The sequence below is a fragment of the Saimiri boliviensis genome, chromosome 15 (assembly GCF_048565385.1).
Source record: "Saimiri boliviensis isolate mSaiBol1 chromosome 15, mSaiBol1.pri, whole genome shotgun sequence".
Taxonomy (NCBI): domain Eukaryota; kingdom Metazoa; phylum Chordata; class Mammalia; order Primates; family Cebidae; genus Saimiri; species Saimiri boliviensis.
Window position 1 is genome coordinate 9,459,826 of NC_133463.1, and position 19,732 is coordinate 9,479,557.

At 40.4% G+C, this 19,732-nt stretch overlaps 1 protein-coding gene across 3 annotated transcripts in view; it reads left to right on the forward strand.

Annotated features, from left to right (window-relative positions):
• Positions 1-19,732, forward strand: part of TGS1 (trimethylguanosine synthase 1) — a 48,728-nt gene that overhangs the window by 15,086 nt on the left and 13,910 nt on the right. For all 3 annotated transcript variants that reach the window (XM_039464720.2, XM_074386660.1, XM_074386661.1), the window contains 6 exons: positions 3,106-3,223; positions 5,816-5,902; positions 9,501-9,675; positions 12,450-12,756; positions 15,382-15,528; positions 18,081-18,224. In XM_039464720.2, coding sequence (XP_039320654.2) covers positions 3,106-3,223; positions 5,816-5,902; positions 9,501-9,675; positions 12,450-12,756; positions 15,382-15,528; positions 18,081-18,224 — 978 coding nt within the window. The remainder of the gene's footprint in view (positions 1-3,105; positions 3,224-5,815; positions 5,903-9,500; positions 9,676-12,449; positions 12,757-15,381; positions 15,529-18,080; positions 18,225-19,732) is intronic.

Consider the following 19,732-nt stretch of genomic DNA (forward strand, 5'->3'; position numbering starts at 1 on the left):
GTCTTGCTGTGAAAAAAGATCTCAACAGGGCACAATATTAATTTATAACTGGAATGGTTAATTTCAGGATTCTCATCAGTAAAATATCCAGAATGAGGAACTTGGTTGATTCCTGAATGACTGAAAAAGGAAAAAAAAAAACCTCATTGTACAAACTGGTGTCACTCAGGACTAGAGAATGCCAATGGGAAGTGTTTTGAAGGAAGTTAATCAGAGTAGGGTGGGATGAGAATGCTTATGTTTGTCTGCTTTGCATTGCTGTAAAGGAATACCTGAGACAGAGGAATGTATAAAGAAAAGAGGTTTATTTTGGCTCATAGCTTTGCAGGCTGTACAGGAAGCATAGCCTCAGCATCAGCTCCTGGTGAGAGTCTCAGGAACCTTCCAGTCATGGTAGAAGGTAGAAAGGGGGGCAGGCATGCCACATGGCAAGAGAGAGAGCAAGGCTGGGGGGCAGGGAGGAATGTCCCAGGCTCTTGTTAGCAATCAGATAGATATTGCAGTAATTCATTACCATGGGGAGGCACCAAGCCATTCATGAGGGATCTGCCCTGTGACCCAAACACTTCCCACCAGACTCCACTTCCAACATTAGGGATCACATTTAAACATGAGGTTTAGCAGGGACAGACATCCAAACTGTATCAGTGCACTTGCTAGGGAATAGGGTTTTGTCAATTGACCCAGTTAATGATACCAAGAAAATGGGAGAGGAGGAAATTTCTGTGACATCTGAATATCCTGAAATGTTGGCATCCTGATACTACATGCTGGAGACATCTTTTTTCTCAGCCTTACTCCTTTGTGAAACAAATGGTTTTGATCTTTTACTTAACAATTGGATTTGCTTTGCTTCTCTCAAATTGCTGATAATACTTCATCTAGCTAAGAGTTTCTCAAGAGCTCTGTCTACTTACTTTTTTCTCTATATGATTCTTAGAGCGGAGCTCACTTCAGTACAATAGTCTCATTCCTTTCTGTTTTGGTGTAATTTTTATCCTTCCTTATCTTTCCTTTTGAGATGGAGTCTCTGTCGCCCAGGCTGGAGTGCAGTGGCGCTATCTTAGCTCACTGCAACCTCCACCTCCCGGGCTCAAGCAATTCTCCTGCCCCAGCCTCCTGAGTAGCTGGGACTAAGGTGTGTGCTGCCACACCCAGGTTTTTTTGGTTTTTTTTTTTTGGTTTTTTTTTTGTTGTTGTTGTTGTTTTTTTAATTTTTAGTAGAGACGCGGGTCTCACCATGTTGGCCAGGCTGGTCTCAAATTCCTGACCTCAGGTGATCCTCCCACCTCAGCCTCCCAAAGTGCTGTGATTGCAGGCATTGAGCCACCATGCCCAGCCATCATCTTTTTTTTTATCTGAAGATTTTTTTTTTTTATTTTTTTGAGACAGAGATTTGCTCTGTTGCCACACTGAAGTGTAGTGGCACGATCTTGGCTCACTGCAACCTCCACCTCCTGGCAATTCTCCTGCCTCAGCCTCCCAAGTAGCTGGGACTACAGGCGTGAGCTACCACACCCGGCTGATTTTTCTATTTTTAGTAGAGACGGGTTTCACCATGTTGGCTAGGCTGGTCTCGAACTTCTGACCTCAGGTAACCAGCCCTCCTCAGCCTCCCAAAATGCTCTGATTACAAGCATGAGCCATTGTGCCTGGCCTATCTGAAGATTTTATATTAACATTCTGATACTCTTCTATACTCTCCTGATACCTTTCTGTACATATTTTTGACCTTTCTGTACATATTTTTGACCATAAAGTTTATGATATACATAATTGGGCATTGTACTGGCCTCTGACTTACTGTCTTATTTTACCCTCTTTGGTTTTCCTCCCTCATCTGTCTGCTTTTTTTCTTTGCCAAACAGTAATTCTCACAGTCTCTGCCTTCCGTCGCCTGTTCCCTTACTTATGATTATAGATTGGCCATTTCTATAATTTAACTCCAGTTTGTCTGCCATCAGGGTGAATTTGAGGGTTTTAGATTTTGATTTGTTTTAGATCATCCCGAGTTCGAAATTTAAGGTATTTGTTACGCTTCTATGTAAGTATGTTTTCTACTGTTTGTGGTTGGTGCTCTTCTGAGAGAGTGTCCTCACACAGTCAAAGCTTCCTGTCTACCCTGCAGACACCTCTGTCCTCCTGGTCTCACCTATCTGCTTTCTTCCAGTCCGACAAAATAAAGAACAAAGATTTGTGCCTCAGTTTTAACCACCATAAGTTAAAGAACTCTTTTTAAAGGTAGTATGTAGTATTGTCTTTGTTACTCTCATTATTAATGTTACTTTCATACTACATTAAAGGCAAATGAAGAGTAATTCTTTTTAATCAATGTGATTATGCCATCTTTAGAGTCAGTTAAGTTAAAATTCCATAAGAATGACTGCTGATAGCTGTCACGAAGGCAGCTTTGTGGGTTAGTTTGTGTAGATGTGGGCAGCTATGAAGAAGTAGTTTTAGTTTGGGTTCTTTTTTTTAAGTAGTTAGATCATGGAAATTTTTAAACCTGTTAAAAACTGTGGACAAATTAAATTTAATAGAGTTTAAAAATTGAGCAAAGAATGATTCTCCAATCAGGCAGCCCCAAGAGCCAGAATAGATTCAGACAACTCCAGGACTGCCACATCATCGGTATAACATTTATGGACAGTAACATTTATGGACAGAAAAAGGAAAACGATGTGCAGAAGCAGAAGTGAGGTACAGAAACAGCTGGATTGGTTACAGCTCAGCTTTTGCCTTACTTGAACATCGTTTGTACAGTGGCTGCCTGTGATTAGCCAAAACTGTGCTTGTCAGACAGTAGGTTAGTCTTTTTAGACAACCAATTAAGTTACAGTTCACTATGTATGGAGAAACCATTAAGCTGAGCATAAAGTATATACAGAGACAGCTTTAATCTAAATTTAACCTTATAGTTAGGATTTTTTTAAATGTACAAACTCTGCATGTAGACACACAAACAGGTAGACGTGACCCGGCATTTTGATGCACATGTACAGTTCATTGCAGAAAAGGCGCTGAAATATTTTGACTGGCTTTACAAATAGCAGAAAAGTTGTAAAACCAAGGGAAAAACCTACTGCAGTATTTCTGCCTATTTAGGGTCACAGAAGTCTTCAGAAACAAACAAAAGCAAAGTCAGACTACACGCCAGTGGTACTGATGGAGATGAAAGTGAGGAAGATCCACCTGAGCATAAGCCAGGCAAACTCAAGAGGAGGTAAGTTGCATGAGACCCCCCTCACCGGTGTGTGTTAGAGTAAGCATTTGTGTCCGTAAGTAAGTGGTTATTAAATGATTGTTATGTTCACAACACTGGTAATCTTGTAAGAAGAGGCTTGGTCTACTGGTAAGATTCTGAACCTTTGGACCTGGACCTATGGTCAAAGCCGAACTCTGCCACTCACAAACCCTAAGTATATTTACCTCTTTTTTTTTTTTTTTTTTTTTTTTTGACACAGTCTCACTTTATCATTCAGACCGGAATACATGGCATGATCATAGCTCACTGTAAACTTTAACTCCTCAGCTAAATCCATCCTTCTACCTCAGCCTCCTGAGTAGCTGGTACTACAGGCATGTGCCACCACTCCCGGCTAATTGTTTCAAATTTTTCGTAGACAGGGTCTCACTATATTGCACAGGCTGATCTCAAACTCCTGGCCTCAAGTGATCCTCCTATCTTGACCTTCCAAAGCACTGGGATTACAGGTGTGAGCCACCACACCCAGCCTAAGTACATTTCTTAATTTCTCATCTATAAGATTGGGTTGCTGCCTTTTTTGTGTTCATTGGGTAGACAGGAGCTAGCATATAATGTATGTGATATTTAGTAGCTATCAGTAGATTATAACTTTTTTTTTTTTTTTTTTTTTGAGACAGAGTCTTTCTCTGTCACCCAGGCTGGAGTACAGTGGCATGATCTCGGCTCACTGTAACATCTGCCTCCTGGGTTCAAGCAATTCTTCTGACTCAGCCTCCCTTCAGTAGCTGAGATTACAAGCATGTGGCACCCATCCTGGCTAATTTTTGTATTTTTAATAGAGATGGGATTTCACCAGTTTGGTCAGGCAGGTCCCAAACTCCTGACCTCGTGATCTGCCCGCCTCAGCCTCCCAAAGTGCTGCAATTACAGGCGTGAGCCACTGCGCCTGGCCATAACTTTTAACTAATAATTAGGTTTATATTCTCTCTCTCTCACCAGTTCTAATTTTTTTCAAAAATGTGGGTATATCTTCTCCCAGGCTTGTATTGCTGAAATAGGCCTCAAGCTCATGCTGTCATTGAATAGATAGGAACACTGAGGCAAACAGGGATGAGTACCTTGCTTAGAGTTTTTCACGATAATGGCAGCTTCAAAGCCAGAGCCCAAACCAACTCGACTTGAAGCAGTGCAATTTCTGTTTACCTCTGTGAAAGTTGTAAGAGTCAAAACAGAGTCCCTTGTGTCAAATGACGGTAAGATATAGCCAGGGAAGGCCATGAAAGGAGGGCTGTCATGCACGATTTGACTGATAACAGGAACTGTCACAAGAAATGTTTCCAAGCCAAAGCATCACGCAAGGGCAGATAGCTCCTTATACAGGAACATGTGCCTGACACAGTCTCACAGACCCAATCCAAAACTGCAGAGGCCTAACCATAACTCTCAGATTCAAGTTCCACCCAACAGTCACTGGCTCTGCTAATCAAAACTCATCAGCTGTTTGTTGTAAGATGCTGCCAGCGCCAGTGGACTAACTTTCTAAACAACTTGCGTGACCTCTTTCCTCCGTGAAACTCTAACCTTTTCCTCTCTTCTTTGGACATTTCATGAGGCCACCTCATTCTGTGCTTACGTCCAAAGTTGCAATTGTGTTTTTGTGTTTTATAACCACATAAAAGTTCTTTTTTGGGTATTCATCTTTAGATTCTTTTGGAGGTTTATACCGCTTCTACACATCATTAAACATGTAGAGAATAATATAAGGCGGGATGCAGTCAGATGCTAACGCTGTAGGTAACAAGGAACGGATGGATCATTACTGAACTAGGAAGTTAGCTGGACTCTTCGTTTCTCTGACAGGCTATGGGGTGCTCCACCTAAGACTTTTGTGCTCTGTATAGCTTCTAGAAAAGCAAGTATGCCTCAACTATGCTCCCTCTATATGGTAGACGTTGCTTGTTAGCTCCCCAGTTCTTGCTGGTTACTGAAGGCAAAGATCATGTGTTTTCAGTGAGCATAACCAACTTTGGAGGACAAACTTTGTAAGAATTACTTCTCACCATTTTCCTTTACTTGGGATTATGGCTGGGGGTAGTCACTGATTATTAAAAGATCTCTGATAGGTGGATTCTCCTGGGTTACTTAATATCACCCATATCACAACCTTATTTTTAATAATTTTTTTCTTTTAAAATTTTTTTGATAGGATTGATACTTATCAAACGTTTCCTTGTTTATTTTTAAGGGAAACCTTTGGAAAAATCACTTTGGGAGATTTATTTAAGGCTACAGCTTTTACTGGTGTTTTCCAAAGGAAAATGGAGACATGATATTCATACCATACTCAGGAATAGAGATTATGACTTGACATGGATTAAGACTGGAGTACTTATTGCTTTGTTCCAGGTACTCCTGGGTACTTACCTCGTTTGGAAAATTCTAATTTAAGTACTCTTTCTCCTGGTTTCCTGGATTTGTGAACTATGGTTGATTATAGTGATGGGAAGTTTGCCTGGGTCAATTATATTGCCTTTTTAATATTTATCTGAACTGGTGGGCTCTGGTGGTAATGGCATGTCACTGTTTACCTTTTCTTTATTCATTTAGCCATGAACTGGACATCGATGAAAACCCAGCTTCAGACTTTGATGACAGTGGTTCCCTTCTAGGATTCAAGCATGGCTCAGGACAAAAGTAATTATTCATAAAAACTATTGTCTTCCAGAAGTCCTAACCACTTCAGCTATCTTAGAGCACTCTGGTATTCGGATAACTAATAAACGACAATGTGTGTAACATTTGAGATGTAATGATTAGGGCACTTCTTGTTAGAATTATGGTAGAGATATCCCTGTACATTTGATGTGTTCATAAGCTTTAACTCAGTGGTACTTCATAGCAATCCAGTGTTGTTATTCCATTTCATAGATAAAGCAACTGCAGCTCAAAGAGGCTTTGACTTAGTCAAGATCACATCATTTACTGGAGAGAGAATTTAGGCCCAGCTCTGGTGACTTCTAAGCATGGTTCTCTTCTCACTTAGTGTCTCACATGTGTACATCTGAAAACCATAGTAAACATGCCATGAAAAGTTCAAATCTGCTCTTTTTAAGAAAGAGTAAAATCCAAACAAACCAAATAACAAGTAAAAAGTAAAAAATCTTCCAGTCATTCTCAGATGTAGTTAGTGTTTAAAGAGTTTGGCAGTTTGGGAGGCTGGGGCATGAGGACTGCTTGAGCCCAGGATTCGAGACCAGTCTTGGCAACATAGAGAGACCCCATCTCTACAAGAAATTTTAAAATTAGCTGGGTTTAGTGGTACATGCCTGTATTTCCAGCTCTTTGGGAGGCTGAGATGGGAGAATCACTTGAGCCTGGGAGGTTAAGGATGCCGTGAGCCATGATAATACCACTGCACTCCAGCCTGGGCAACAGAGTGAGACTCTCAAAGAAAGAGTTTGGCATACATCCCTCCAAATTCTTGTGTACTATGACTGTATACATGTACGTACATTTTTTGTTTGTTTTTTGTTTTGTTTTGTTTTTGTTGGTTTTTGAGACAGAGTCTCACCCTGTCGCCTGGGTTGCAGTGCAGTGGCATGATCTCGGTTCACTGAACTCTGCCTCCCAGGTTCAGCCGATTCTCCTGCCCCAACCTCCTAAGTAGCTGGGACTACAAGTGTGCACCATCACGTCTGGATAATTCTTTTTTTTTTTTTTTTTGTATTTTTAGTAAAGATGGGGTTATACTATGTTGTCCAGGCTGGTCTAAAACTCCTGACCTCAAGTGAGCTGCCCACGTTGGCCTCCCAAAGTGTTGGGATTATAGGCGTGAGCCACCATGACTGGCCGTGTATACACATTTTTGTTCTCTTTGTAAAACAGAAAAATGAGGTCATATTGTGCATACTCTCCAGCTTTTCTCCCTCAACAATATATATCATGGACACCCTTTCTTGTTGGTGGAAACATTTAGCTAATTCTGTAAATGGGGGCATTATGTTTTATCAATCCTAATTAACAGCATCTAAATTATTTCCTAAGATCCAAGCATAATGCCCCACAGGTCCCTCCAGATTATTTATTACATGTGCCTGCCTTCCTTCCTTAGGGTCTCACTGTATAAACCAGGCTGGAGTGCAGCGCTGTTTTAAGTTTTTTCATAGAGATGGGGTCTTGCTGTGTTGCCCAGGCTGGTCTTAAACTCTTAGCCTCAAGTGATCCTCCCATCTTGGCCTCCTAGAATGCAGGGATTGCAGGCATGAGCCACCACACCCAGCCCATTTATTCCTTCTTATTGCTGAATAGAATTCCAGTATATGGATGTATCAAAATTTACTCAACCACATAACAGTTAAAGGGCACTTGGATTATTTCCGGCATTTTGCTGTTACAGATAAAGCTACAGTGCAGGTGCGGTGGCTCACACCTGCAGTCCCAGCACTTGGGGAAGCTGAGGTGAGAGGACTACCTGAAGCCAGAGGTCAAGACTAGCCTGGGTAACATAGCAAGGCAGAAAATAAAAAATAAAATGAAATTTCAAGAGTAAATAAAGCTGCTGTGAACATTTGTATATAGAAGACGTAAGATTTCTCTGGGATTAAATGCCCAGGCATTAAATATAAAGGAACATGCAAAGAAGTAGATAATTGTGTTAGAACGACTAGAGATTTTATTGCATACGACATGAAGACTCAACTGAGTAGGTAAGGCTGGTCAAAGACAGCTTGCACCAGTAATCTAAACCATGACCGCATTCTTTGATGTTTCTAAGGGTTGAGGTTTCAGGTCCTATTTATCTATTTTATAAGTTGTAAGAGTACCACTGAGTTAAAGCACATGAGATTTCAGGTCCTACTTACCTGTTTTATAAGTTGTATAAGTACCACTGAGTTAAAGCATATGAACACATAAAATGTACAGAGATATCTACACATTAAGTAGATATCTACACATTATGAAGTCAGCAAGAAAGGGACACAAGCAATGTCTCAAAACTGAATCCAAATTAGTTCAGAAGTATGTGTTGACTATTACAGTTTTTAAGGATCATCAGTTTTTCTCCTTTCGGTATTTCAAGGCAATTATAGTTCATATAATCACTTAATGTTAAGATCATAAAGTTTAGCCGGGCGCAGTGGCTCAAGCCTGTAATCCCAGCACTCTGGGAGGCCGAGGTGGGTGGATCACGAGGTCGAGAGATCGAGACCATCCTGGTCAACATGGTGAAACCCCGTCTCTACTAAAAATACAAAAAATTAGCTGGGCATGGTGGCGCGTGCCTGTAATCCCAGCTACTCGGGAGGCTGAGGCAGGAGAATTGCCTGAATCCAGGAGGCGGAGGTTGCGGTGAGCCGAGATCGCGCCATTGCACTCCAGCCTGGGTAACAAGAGTGAAACTCCGTCTCAAAAAAAAAAAAAAAAAAGATCATAAAGTTTAGCAGTGTAAAAAGATTTTTAAATTCTGGCAGGATTTATTACTATGCATATGTAATTTTACTGAGGAATTCTTGGGTGGATTTTGGTAGTATACACTTGTAGAGATCTATTTCTTTTCTTGCCTGAGATTTAACTTAACTACTCTTCTATTTCAAACACCCAATTCGGCTTAAAAGAGAAGGATAAAATAGACTACTTATTAAAAGAAGTTTATAATATGGCTACGAAGTAAGCCCTGACATTTAAACCCAAACAATTCTGGATATTAGAAATGCTAAAGTGTAGGTGACTCTTTTAAGTCCCTGATAGTTTGTAGGAGAGGGAGTTAATTGAGGCTTAATATAATCAAAGGAGGCTTCATAGCAGAGACATATCTCTTAGGACTAGAAAAGTTCAGATGGTTAAATCAGACATTCTCTTTTTGATACTAAGGGTTCACTTCTTTTGTAAGCTCAGATTGATTTAGATAATTCAGACACATCCAGAAATGTGTTAAAGAGCTTTGACATCACCCCACCTTGAGAAAATTTATATTTCCCTAACAAGGGGATAGGGTTTTGGTTTTTTAACTATTTATTTATTGCAATCTATTATGTAATTTCTACTTTCTGCTCTATATTAGGTATGTTGCTCTTCCCAACTTGGGTGTTACACATTTGCTTTAGAATTATCATAAAAGTTAGACCATCAACTCTTCTGCAAGTTGAACTTGAATTTGTCATTTTCATAATTTTGATTGGGAATTAAAATGGTGTAAAAATGAGTGAAAAATGTTAATTCCATTCTCTTTTCCTATAAGGAGATATAATCCTAGAATTTAAGGTGTGAGTCACTTGTTTTGATCTGGTCACAGATATGGTGGAATTCCAAATTTCAGTCGTCGGCAGGTCAGGTATCTAGAGAAGAATGTGAAGCATAAGTCTAAGTACCTGGACATGCGCAGACAAATAAAAATGAAAAACAAACACATCTTCTTTACCAAAGAGTCAGAAAAACCATTTTTCAAGAAAAGCAAAACTCTGAGTAAGGTATGTATAAATTTTATTTTATACTTGTAGATAGAATCATGTTTTATAAGCTTGACTCCTTAAAATTGTTGTATTCAAATAGGAAGCCTGTTTCTACTAGGTAACAAGGCACATCATTTTTTTTAACTTGCTTCTTGAAGGCATGTATTATGTAAACTAAATTTGAAAAAGAGTAAGTTAAGGTAGGATGAAAAGGAAGTATTTGAAAGCTACAGAGTAGTAGTGTCTGAGATGATTTTAAAAACGCAACCTTGGCCGGGCACGGTTTCTCACACCTGTAATCCTAGCACTTTGGGAGGCTGAAGCAGGAGGATCACCTGAGGTCCAGAGTTCGAGACCAGCTTGGCCAATGTGGTGAAACCCCATCGCTACTAAAAATACCAAAATTAGCCAGCTGTGGTGGTAGGTACCTGTAATCCCAGCTACTCCGGAAACTGAGGTAGGAGAATCACTTGAACCCAGGAGGCAGAGGTTGCAGTGAGCTGAGATAGTGCCATTGTACTCCAGCGTGGGCAGCAGAGTAAGACTCCATCTCAGAAAGAAAAAGCAAAAACACAACCTTGCCGATGTAGTAACAGACAAGAACAGGGAGGAATTTCTCATCTATTTCAGGCTAAGTAGGTGTATTAGTCTGTTCTCATGCTGCTAATAAAGACATACCCAAGACTGGGTAATTTTTGAAGGAAAGAGGTTTAATTGACTCAATTCCACAGGGCTGGGGAAGCCTCAGGAAACTTAAAATTATGGTGGAAAGGGAAGCAAACAACTCTTTGTTCACATGGCAGCAGGAGAGAGAAATGAGTACCCAGCAAAGGCGGAAGCACCTTATAAAACCATCGGATCTTGTAAGAACTAACTTTCCATCAGGAGAACAGGGTGGGAGAAACCGCCCCCATGATTCAACGATCTCCACCTGATTTCTCCCACAATACGTGGGGATTGTGGGAACTATGATTCAAGATGAGATTCAGCCAAGTCATACCAGTAGGATCCTAATAGTCCAAATCCTGATACAGCTTTATAAGCTTTAATTCTGAGTTCTTCCAGAAGTGATCAGTCACACCTTACACCTTGTAATAAATTCACTCTGATAGTATGAAGCACAAGGCCAATTTATTGATTCACATTATTACCTGAAATAGTCATATCCCCACTCCTGGACTTTGCTCTACCTGCCATCCAAGTACCTGGGAAGCAAAAGTTAGAAAATTGCTTGGTGTGATGAATTACCCTTTTATATTCTAAGGGGTAAAAAACACTTTCTAATGAGCAGAACATTGATGTCAGTCACATCTCCAGCAGCTCTTCAGGACAGAAGACCATAATTTTAGACTCCCTGATGACTTTGTTTCTGTTGTTTGTTTTTAAGACTAGTCAGATCACTCTGTTTTCCCCTCAAGATACATTGTCCTCCCTAACTTCAGCATACTTGCAAAATATGCTACATATATATAGCTGGTTTTATTTTGTATTACATTTCAGGTTGGCTGGCTACTGATGGTATTTTAATAAACATGTTAGTGATGCTAGTTATATCTGAAACAGATTGCCTAGTATTAGTCCAGTCAGTGCTGTAGGACTTTCCAAAATGCGTTGGCTATAATAGCCCCCTTGCATTCGTCTATAGATGAGTGCAGAAACATAGCTGCTAGGCATTGCTGGGGAATAAGATACGTGACTGTTGTGTCCTTAGATATCTAATTTGTTTACGGGCACATTCCCTCAGAGGAAGATACTGGCTTGTTGCCCATCATGTGTACCACATTCGTTCTAGTTTACTCACTCTTAGGAAGGTCATGAAGACAAGATAGGAAGAATATTCTTGTTACACAAGATGCAAGGAAGTATATGATCTGACGCTGAGCCTTGTTAACATTTCAAAGAAGAAACATAGTTTGTTAGGACATATCTTACTGACTCTACTGTTGCATTAAAAGGCGACTTTTATTTCTTTTCAAGATAGACTGCTTCTATTCTTATGGAAAAATTGGCCCTAAATCTTTTTAGCATTTATCTTTGATGCTAAGTAACATTTACATAGGTTGTAGCTTGACCATCGCAGAAAGGTCTTTATAATTTGAAAAACTAAAATGAACGATTCAGTAGTAAGTAGGTACATTTGTAATGGTAATAGCACACAGCACAGTTAAATTGCTGGAATCCTTATGGAAAGCTACTCGGATAGTTTGGCTTTATCGTCTTAGTGTTTATTGATAGCAGGAAGTGTTTAATCTGGTATTTTTTTCCTTTTAAGGAAAACTTTAATAAGGTCATGGCATGCTCCAGATAACAAGTTCTGATTAGGTCAGAATTACTTGTTTGTGTGATGCAGTCTACTTTTTTTTTTTTTTTTTTTTTTTTTTTTTTTTTTGAGACGGAGTTTCGCTCTTGTTACCCAGGCTGGAGTGCAATGGCGCGGTCTCGGCTCACCGCAACCTCCGCCTCCTGGGCTCAGGCAATTCTCCTGCCTCAGCCTCCTAAGTAGCTGGGATTACAGGCACGCGCCACCATGCCCAGCTAGTTTTTTGTATTTTTAGTAGAGACGGGGTTTCACCATGTTGACCAGGATGGTCTCGATCTCTCAACCTCGTGATCCACCCGCCTCGGCCTCCCAAAGTGCTGGGATTACAGGCTTGAGCCACCGCGCCCGGCCAGTCTACTTTTCAGAGCCAGTAATTTTGACACAGCTTGTCAATCAAGTCACAAATGGTAAAAGGTAGGAAGATTCTGTGTAGTTTGGAATTCCTGTTCATGTTATCATCTTAAAATTTAAGGTAGAAAAATTCCTAACATGGGTGAAAAAACCAATGGATGAAGAAGCATCACAGGAATCATCTTCTCATGACAATGCGCACAACACTTCCACAAGTAGTGATTCAGAGGAACAAGACATGTCTGTTAAAAAAGGTGATGACCTACTGGAGTCTAGTCATCCAGAACCTGAAAAGTGTCAGAGCATGGCTTCAGCTGGTGAACTTGAAACAGAAAACTATGAAGGAGACAGCTTGGTAGCAACTGTTCCAGATGAGCAGGATTGTGTTACTGAAGAAGTACCAGGCTCCCTCCAGGCAGAAACCGAAGGTAACATGAAATATGCTTCAACTTGCTAATGGATTTAGATAAATAGATTTTTCGTTAATATGTTTTTCCTTAGTTTTCACTTGTGAATCTTCTGTTCAAAAGAAGTCACTGCTATTTAAAGTGGAGAGAAGGCATATTAAGTGTACATGTTCTAACTGGCTGTTACTTAGCACTCACGGCACTCTTCACTCTTGGCTGAGCAAACATGATCAAGTTGAAAGGGGAAGACTGGGCGTACTGTGCCCGAGGACCACTGTCTGCCGTTCAACTTGGCCTCTGCTGCTACTCTGTTTGTGGGCTAAAGGTGACCATCCTTTGCCCTCTTGAAATGTGGTGTGGCTTTGGGTTACTTCTTTTTTTTTTTTTTTTTAAATGTGAGACAGGGTCTCATTCTGTCACCCAGGCTGTAGTGCAGTGGTGCGATCACAGCCCACTACAACCTCGACCCCCAGGGCTCAAGCAGTCCTCTCACCTCAGCTTGAGTAGCTGGGACTACAAGCGCACACCACCATGCCCGCCTAATTTTTAAACTTTTTTTTTGTAGAGACAGGGTCTTACTGTCTTATTGCCCAGATTGGTTGCCAGAGGTTCAAGCAGTCCTCCCACCTCATCCTCCCAAAGTGCTGGGATTACAGGAGTGAGCTACTGTACTCTGCCTGGTTTTTTTGTTTTTGCTTTATATTTTTTTATTTGTGTGGGTGTGGTTGATGATGGTCATGTGTTTTTGGTAGTATGTTAATATAAACACTATTCACAGCAGTTGGCTCTAATGAATAAACTAACATTTTTAATTACGTACTTTTGTATTGTTAGAATTTTTATATCAAAAGTTCTTATATAGATGAATAATAATGGTATTATGAAACAATTATACTTACTGTGATCCTTCATCATTTTTCTTAATTTGTTACTGAGGAAAATAACTTAGTTGAGTCTTGATTTTCTTTTTTTCTTAGTGCAAGTGTGGGTGCATGTGTACCTATGATCTTTTTATCAAATAGCATACCTATGGTAGTTTATGTTTCTTTTATTGTTAATGTTATAATAACTGATTTTCATATGACATTTGTAGGTTTCTGAAATGCTTTCACGTACCTTATTCTCATTTAATCTGTAAGGTAGCCCAAGGAAGTAGGTGGAACTATTTTCCATTCTGTGAATACAAACAGTAAACCTGAGAGAAATCTAAAAATTAGTCCAAGTAAGTGGCATAGCTAGGACTCATTACCAACTTCTCCGATTGCTAAGTCCCATTTTTCTGTACTACCCACTTCCATAACACCAGTTCTCATGATGCTGATTGTTCTTGCCTGGAGTAGTACCACCTTCACAGGTGGATTTGGAAGATGCTGGTTGTTAGAATGGCATTAGGAATTCTGGCATTTGCTACTCAGTTACTTAATGTCAGGTCATGTGCAAGATGGTCTTGTACAACAAAGAATTATTCCACCCACAATGTCTTTATACCCCATGTTGAGAAATACTCATCATACTTTGCTATTGGTGACACTTTTTGGGAGATGGGGAGATCTGACCCTACTGAATCATGACACGTTTTGCTATTTGCGTCAATCGGGTGAACATATTAGGACATAGCCCTATCCTTGAGGACCATTTGAGTGTGTAATGGAGTCTTATTCTTTGTTGGCCATCACCTCTTGTTTTTATACTTAACTGTGACAAAAGTCTCATATTTCTATGTTGTTGCTTCTAATTATTAATCTAAGGAAAAAATCAGTCTCCAAATGAATGAGATCCTTTTCTGTGGAATGGAGCTGGTGACCCTTGTTTCATTTTCTCAGATACCACGTGACTGCTAGGATTGATGTGACTGAGCGCTAGAGCCTAATCTAGTCCGTGATAGATTCTGTGAAAGGAAATGTTTAGATTTCTATAATTCACCACATAAAGCAGTGTTTTGACTAACAGAAGTAATAACTTTTATGTCTATAGCAATAATTCTACATATTTTCTATCACTGCCTGTGAATTAAGTTAGTCAAATACCCCTCACTAACTCATTCATTCATTCATTCCTTTGTCTGTCTGTTTTTGACAAAGTCTTGCTCTGTCAGCCAGGCTGAGGTGCAGTGGTGCAATCTCGGCTCACTGCAACCTCCACCTCCCAGGTTCAAGCAATTCTCCTGCCTCAGCCTCCCGAGTAGCTGGGATTATAGGTGCCCACCACCATACCTGGCTAATTTTTGTACTTGTTTTAGTGGAGACAGGGTTTCTTCAGGTTGATCAGACTAGTCTCAAACTAGGTTGATCAGACTAGTCTCAAACTCCTGACCTCAGCTGATCTGCCCACCTCGCCCTCCCAAAGTGCTGGGATTAACAGTCGTGAACCACCACGCTTGGCCCATTCGTTCCTTTTATAGGAAATAATCATTGGAGCTTAAAGAGCCTGGGTTGCTTTTCCAAGCTTACAAAGCCAGTAAGTAGCAAAATGCTGGCTGTGATTGAAGTCGGTGGCGTTTCCATCAGGCTCTCCTGTTTCTCTGGGCATGTCATTATATACGTGTTCTGCTTGTAATTATTTGATGTGACTTCATTTTTAGATAAATTCACTTGTGATACTCATTTTTTCTTAGTGAGCATCTATATCCTTTACCTTTTATTTTAGCTGAAGTGAAAAAGAAGAAGAAGAAGAAGAACAAAAAGGCGAATGGTCTGCCTCCTGAGATAGCTGCTGTTCCTGAGCTGGCCAAATACTGGGCCCAGAGGTACAGGCTCTTCTCCCGTTTTGATGATGGGATTAAGTTGGACAGAGGTAAAGTGTGTATGTATTTTTTAGCTTTATTTTGAAACCATTTCAAACTTACAGAAAGTTGTAAGAATAATACAGGGAATGTTCATCTTCCCTTAAGCTGTTTTCAACACTTTGCCCCATTTACTTTTGCATTCTCTCTCCATATGTATGTGTGTATATCTTTTCCTGATCCACTTAAACACATCCTGCCCATACTCCTTAATACTTTAACGTGTATTTCCTAAGAACAAGTATATTTTTGTTCAAAAGAGTAAATTATCAATTTAACATTGTTCCAATATTATAATCTACAGTTTATACTCTAGTTTCATCAGTTATCCTAATCTTGTCCTTTATCACATATTTTTTTCCTTCCAGTATAAGATCATGTATTACATTTATTTTTCATGCTATTTTTCCATTAGTTTCCTTTAATCTGGAATCTTAGTCTTTTTTGTCTTTCATGACTGACATTTCTCAAAGGATAAGTGGCCACTTACTTTATAGAATGTCCTTCAGTTGGGGCGCGCGCGTGTGTGTGTGTGTGTGTGTGTGTGTGTGTGTGTATTTTTAAAACTTCAGATTTGGGTTTAATCTGTATTTGTAGCACCTTAGGAGAGATAGCAAAAGCAATTGATAAGTTCTTAAACAGAAAATCTGATGAAGAAAAATCTAGTGCAGAAAGATAGGATTTAACGAATTAACTTTGCAAATTTTGAATTCTTTCTCCAGCTTTCCTGCTGTGATCTGCAACAACTTACTTAATTCAGTCTTGCAGACTGATACTCATTTTCATATTGGGGTTACCTAAATACTGGTTTTTATTTTTTTTATTTTTTGAGACACAGTTTCGCTCTTGTTACCCAGGCTGGAGTGCAATGGCGCGATCTCGGCTCACCGCAACCTCCACCTCCTGGGTTCAAGCAATTCTCCTGCCTCAGCCTCCTAAGTAGCTGGGATTACAGGCACACGCCACCATGCCCAGCTAATTTTTTGTATTTTTAGTAGAGATGGGGTTTCACCATGTTGACCAGGATGGTCTCGATCTCTTGACCTCGTGATCCACCCGCCTCAGACTCCCAAAGTACTGGGATTACAGGCGTGAGCCACCGCGCCCGGCAATACTGGTTTTTATTAACAAAATCAGAAGTTCTTGATCTATGATGGAATTTCAGGGGTTCTCTGACCCTTTTAAAATAATTTGCAAAATGTTGTATATTGGAAAAAGTACATAGGCATTTGTAAGTTGAAATAGGACCGGAAGACACTTGCAGTTCTTTTCCAGTGTTGAAGAGCCATTTGAAGTTTTGGTCAGGGGAGGCAGCAGGAAAATGAACACACATCATTTTTATTTATGTATTTTTCTTTTCTTCCTTTTTTTTTTTTTTTTTTTTTGAGACAGGGTCTCATTCTGTCACCTAGGCTGGAGTACAGTAGCACAATCTCTGCTGACTGCAACTTCCACCTCTAGGCTAAAAGCAATCCTCATGCCCCAGCCTCCTGAGTAGCTGGGATTACAAGCAAGCACTACCATGCTTGGCTAATTTTTTATAGAGACAGGGTTTTGCTGTGTTTTCCAGTCTGGTCGCAAACTCTTGGGCTCAAGTGATCCACCTGCCTCAGCCTCCCAGAGTGCTGGGATTCCAGGCATGAGCCACCACGCCCAGCCTAGCACATCATTTTGTTCAGAGAAATGTCTTGCTGAAAAATGTAAATTTGTTCTGCTAGGAAAGAATGAGGTCATTATTCTCTTTCCTCTAGAGTGGACACAGGACCTCATTTCTGAAAATGATGAGGCTCTACTATTCCTCCTGGACTTCTGCAGCCCTGTGGCCTTTTGCTGTCAGCTCCTTGATTTTTCTGACTCTTTAAAAATAGCGTGGTAGCTCACACCTATAATCCCAGCACTTTGGGAGGCTGCGGTAGGCAGATCACTTGAGGCCAGGAGTTCGAGACCAGCCTGGAATCAGTAGTTAAAGTCAAATAGAAACATCAAAGTTGTAATTCAGTTATTAGAAAAATGGAGGTATACAGTATTACAAGAGAATTAGGTTAACAATTGAGGTCATCGTTTCTGTGGAAATTGGGAATGGTACTGCTTTTTGTAACAAGCTTTGAAATTTTTTTCTTTAAAACTAGGTAATTTATAGTTTTATTAAAAGTGAAACTAAGCTTTTTAGAAGTATGTTAAGACCTGGCCGGGCTTGTTGGCTCACGCCTGTAGTCCCAGCACTACGGGAGGCTGAGGTGTTAGATCATGAGGTCAAGAGATCGAGACCATACTGGCCAGCATGGTGAAACCCCGTCTCTACTAAAAATACAAGTAGTTGGGCATGGTGGCACATGCCTGTAATCCCAGCTACTCAGGAGGTTGAGGCAGGAGAATCACTTGAACCCGGGAGGCAGAGCTTGCAGTGAGCTGAGTTTGCACTATTGCACTCCAGCCTGGCAACAGAGGGAGACTGTCTCCAAAAAAAAAAAAAGTATGTAAGATATAGTAATGTTTGCTACTTTTATGCTTGCCTTGGCTTTTTGAAATTGAATATGTTAACACAAATATTGTTTCATTGCAGAGGGCTGGTTTTCAGTTACGCCCGAGAAGATTGCTGAACACATTGCTGGCCGAGTCAGTCAGTCCTTCAAGTGTGATGTGGTAATCGATGCATTCTGTGGGGTTGGAGGAAATACCATTCAGTTTGCCTTAACAGGAATGAGAGGTAATTAGCCATCAATGGAAGAGAACTATTTGATGTCCAGTTTATTCAGTAAATGTTTCATTTTGCTACAGCCTATCTTATTGAGATTTATTATGTAATTAATAATTGAATGTGAAATGATTTAAAATAATAGCATATATTAGGCATACGCTTTGTATTGCATACTGATGTAAATGCTTCATACAGTTGACCCTTGGACAATACAGGTTTGAACTGTGTGAGTCCACTTACACCCACATTTTTTTTAGTAAATATATTGGAAAATGTTCTGGAGATTAGTGACAATTTAAAAAAAAAAAAAAAAAAAAAACCACAGATAAACTCCCTGTAGCCTAGATATATTAAAATAATTTAAAAGTTAGGAATGTCATAAATGCATAAAACATACATAGATACTAGTCTGTTTTATCATATACTACCATTAAAATATGCACAAATCTTGGTCAGGCGCAGTGGTTCACGCCTGTAATCCCAACACTTTGGGAGGCCGAGGCAGGCGGATCACCTGAGGTTGGGAGTTTGAGACCAGCCTGACCAACATGGAGAAACCCTATCTCTACTCAAAATACAAAATTAGCTGGGCATGGTGGCGCATGCCTGTAATCCCAGCTACTTGAGAAGCTTGAACCCAGGAGGCAGAGGTTGCAGTGAGCCGAGATTGTGCCATTGCACTCCGTCCTGGGCAACAAGATGGAAACTCTATCCCAAAAAAAAAAAGGAACCCAATCATAGCTTAAAATTTAATCAAATGTAATCAAAACTTAGACTGTGCGGGCCGGGCGCGGTGGCTCAAGCCTGTAATCCCCAGCACTTTGGGAGGCCGAGGCGGGTGGATCACGAGGTCGAGAGATCGAGACCAACCTGGTCAACATGGTGAAACCCTGTCTCTACTAAAAGTGCAAAAAATTAGCTGGGCATGGTGGCACGTGCCTGTAATCCCAGCTACTCAGGAGGCTGAGGCAGGAGAATTGCCTGAGCCCAGGAGGCGGAGGTTGCGGTGAGCCGAGATCGCGCCATTGCACTCCAGCCTGGGTAACAAGGACGAAACTCCGTCTCAAAAAAAAAAAAAAAAACTTAGACTGTGCATGACACCATTCAAAGCCAAGAGAGATGTAAACAGATGTAAAGATGCAGCATTAAATCATAACTACGTAAACATAACTAGAGTACAAACTGTAATTACCTCATAGCCACCTCCTTCTATTGGTGAGCTCCGGTGTTGTGAGTATCTGCTTAAAATGCAGTGTGATGCAGTGATCTCCATGTAAGCAGTTCGTCTCTCCTGTAAATTGCGTGTAGCAGTAAAAAGTGATCTCTCGAGGTGCTCGTACTTTTCATTATGTTTAGTGCAGTATCATAAACCTCGACTAACATCACGGGACCCATATGAAGTGTCAATAGTGAGATGCTCGAAGTGATGACATTACAAGGAAAAGTTGAATTGCCTGATAGGTACTGTAGATTAAGGACCATTTCAAACAATTCGTCTTATAAACACGTGGTGTAAA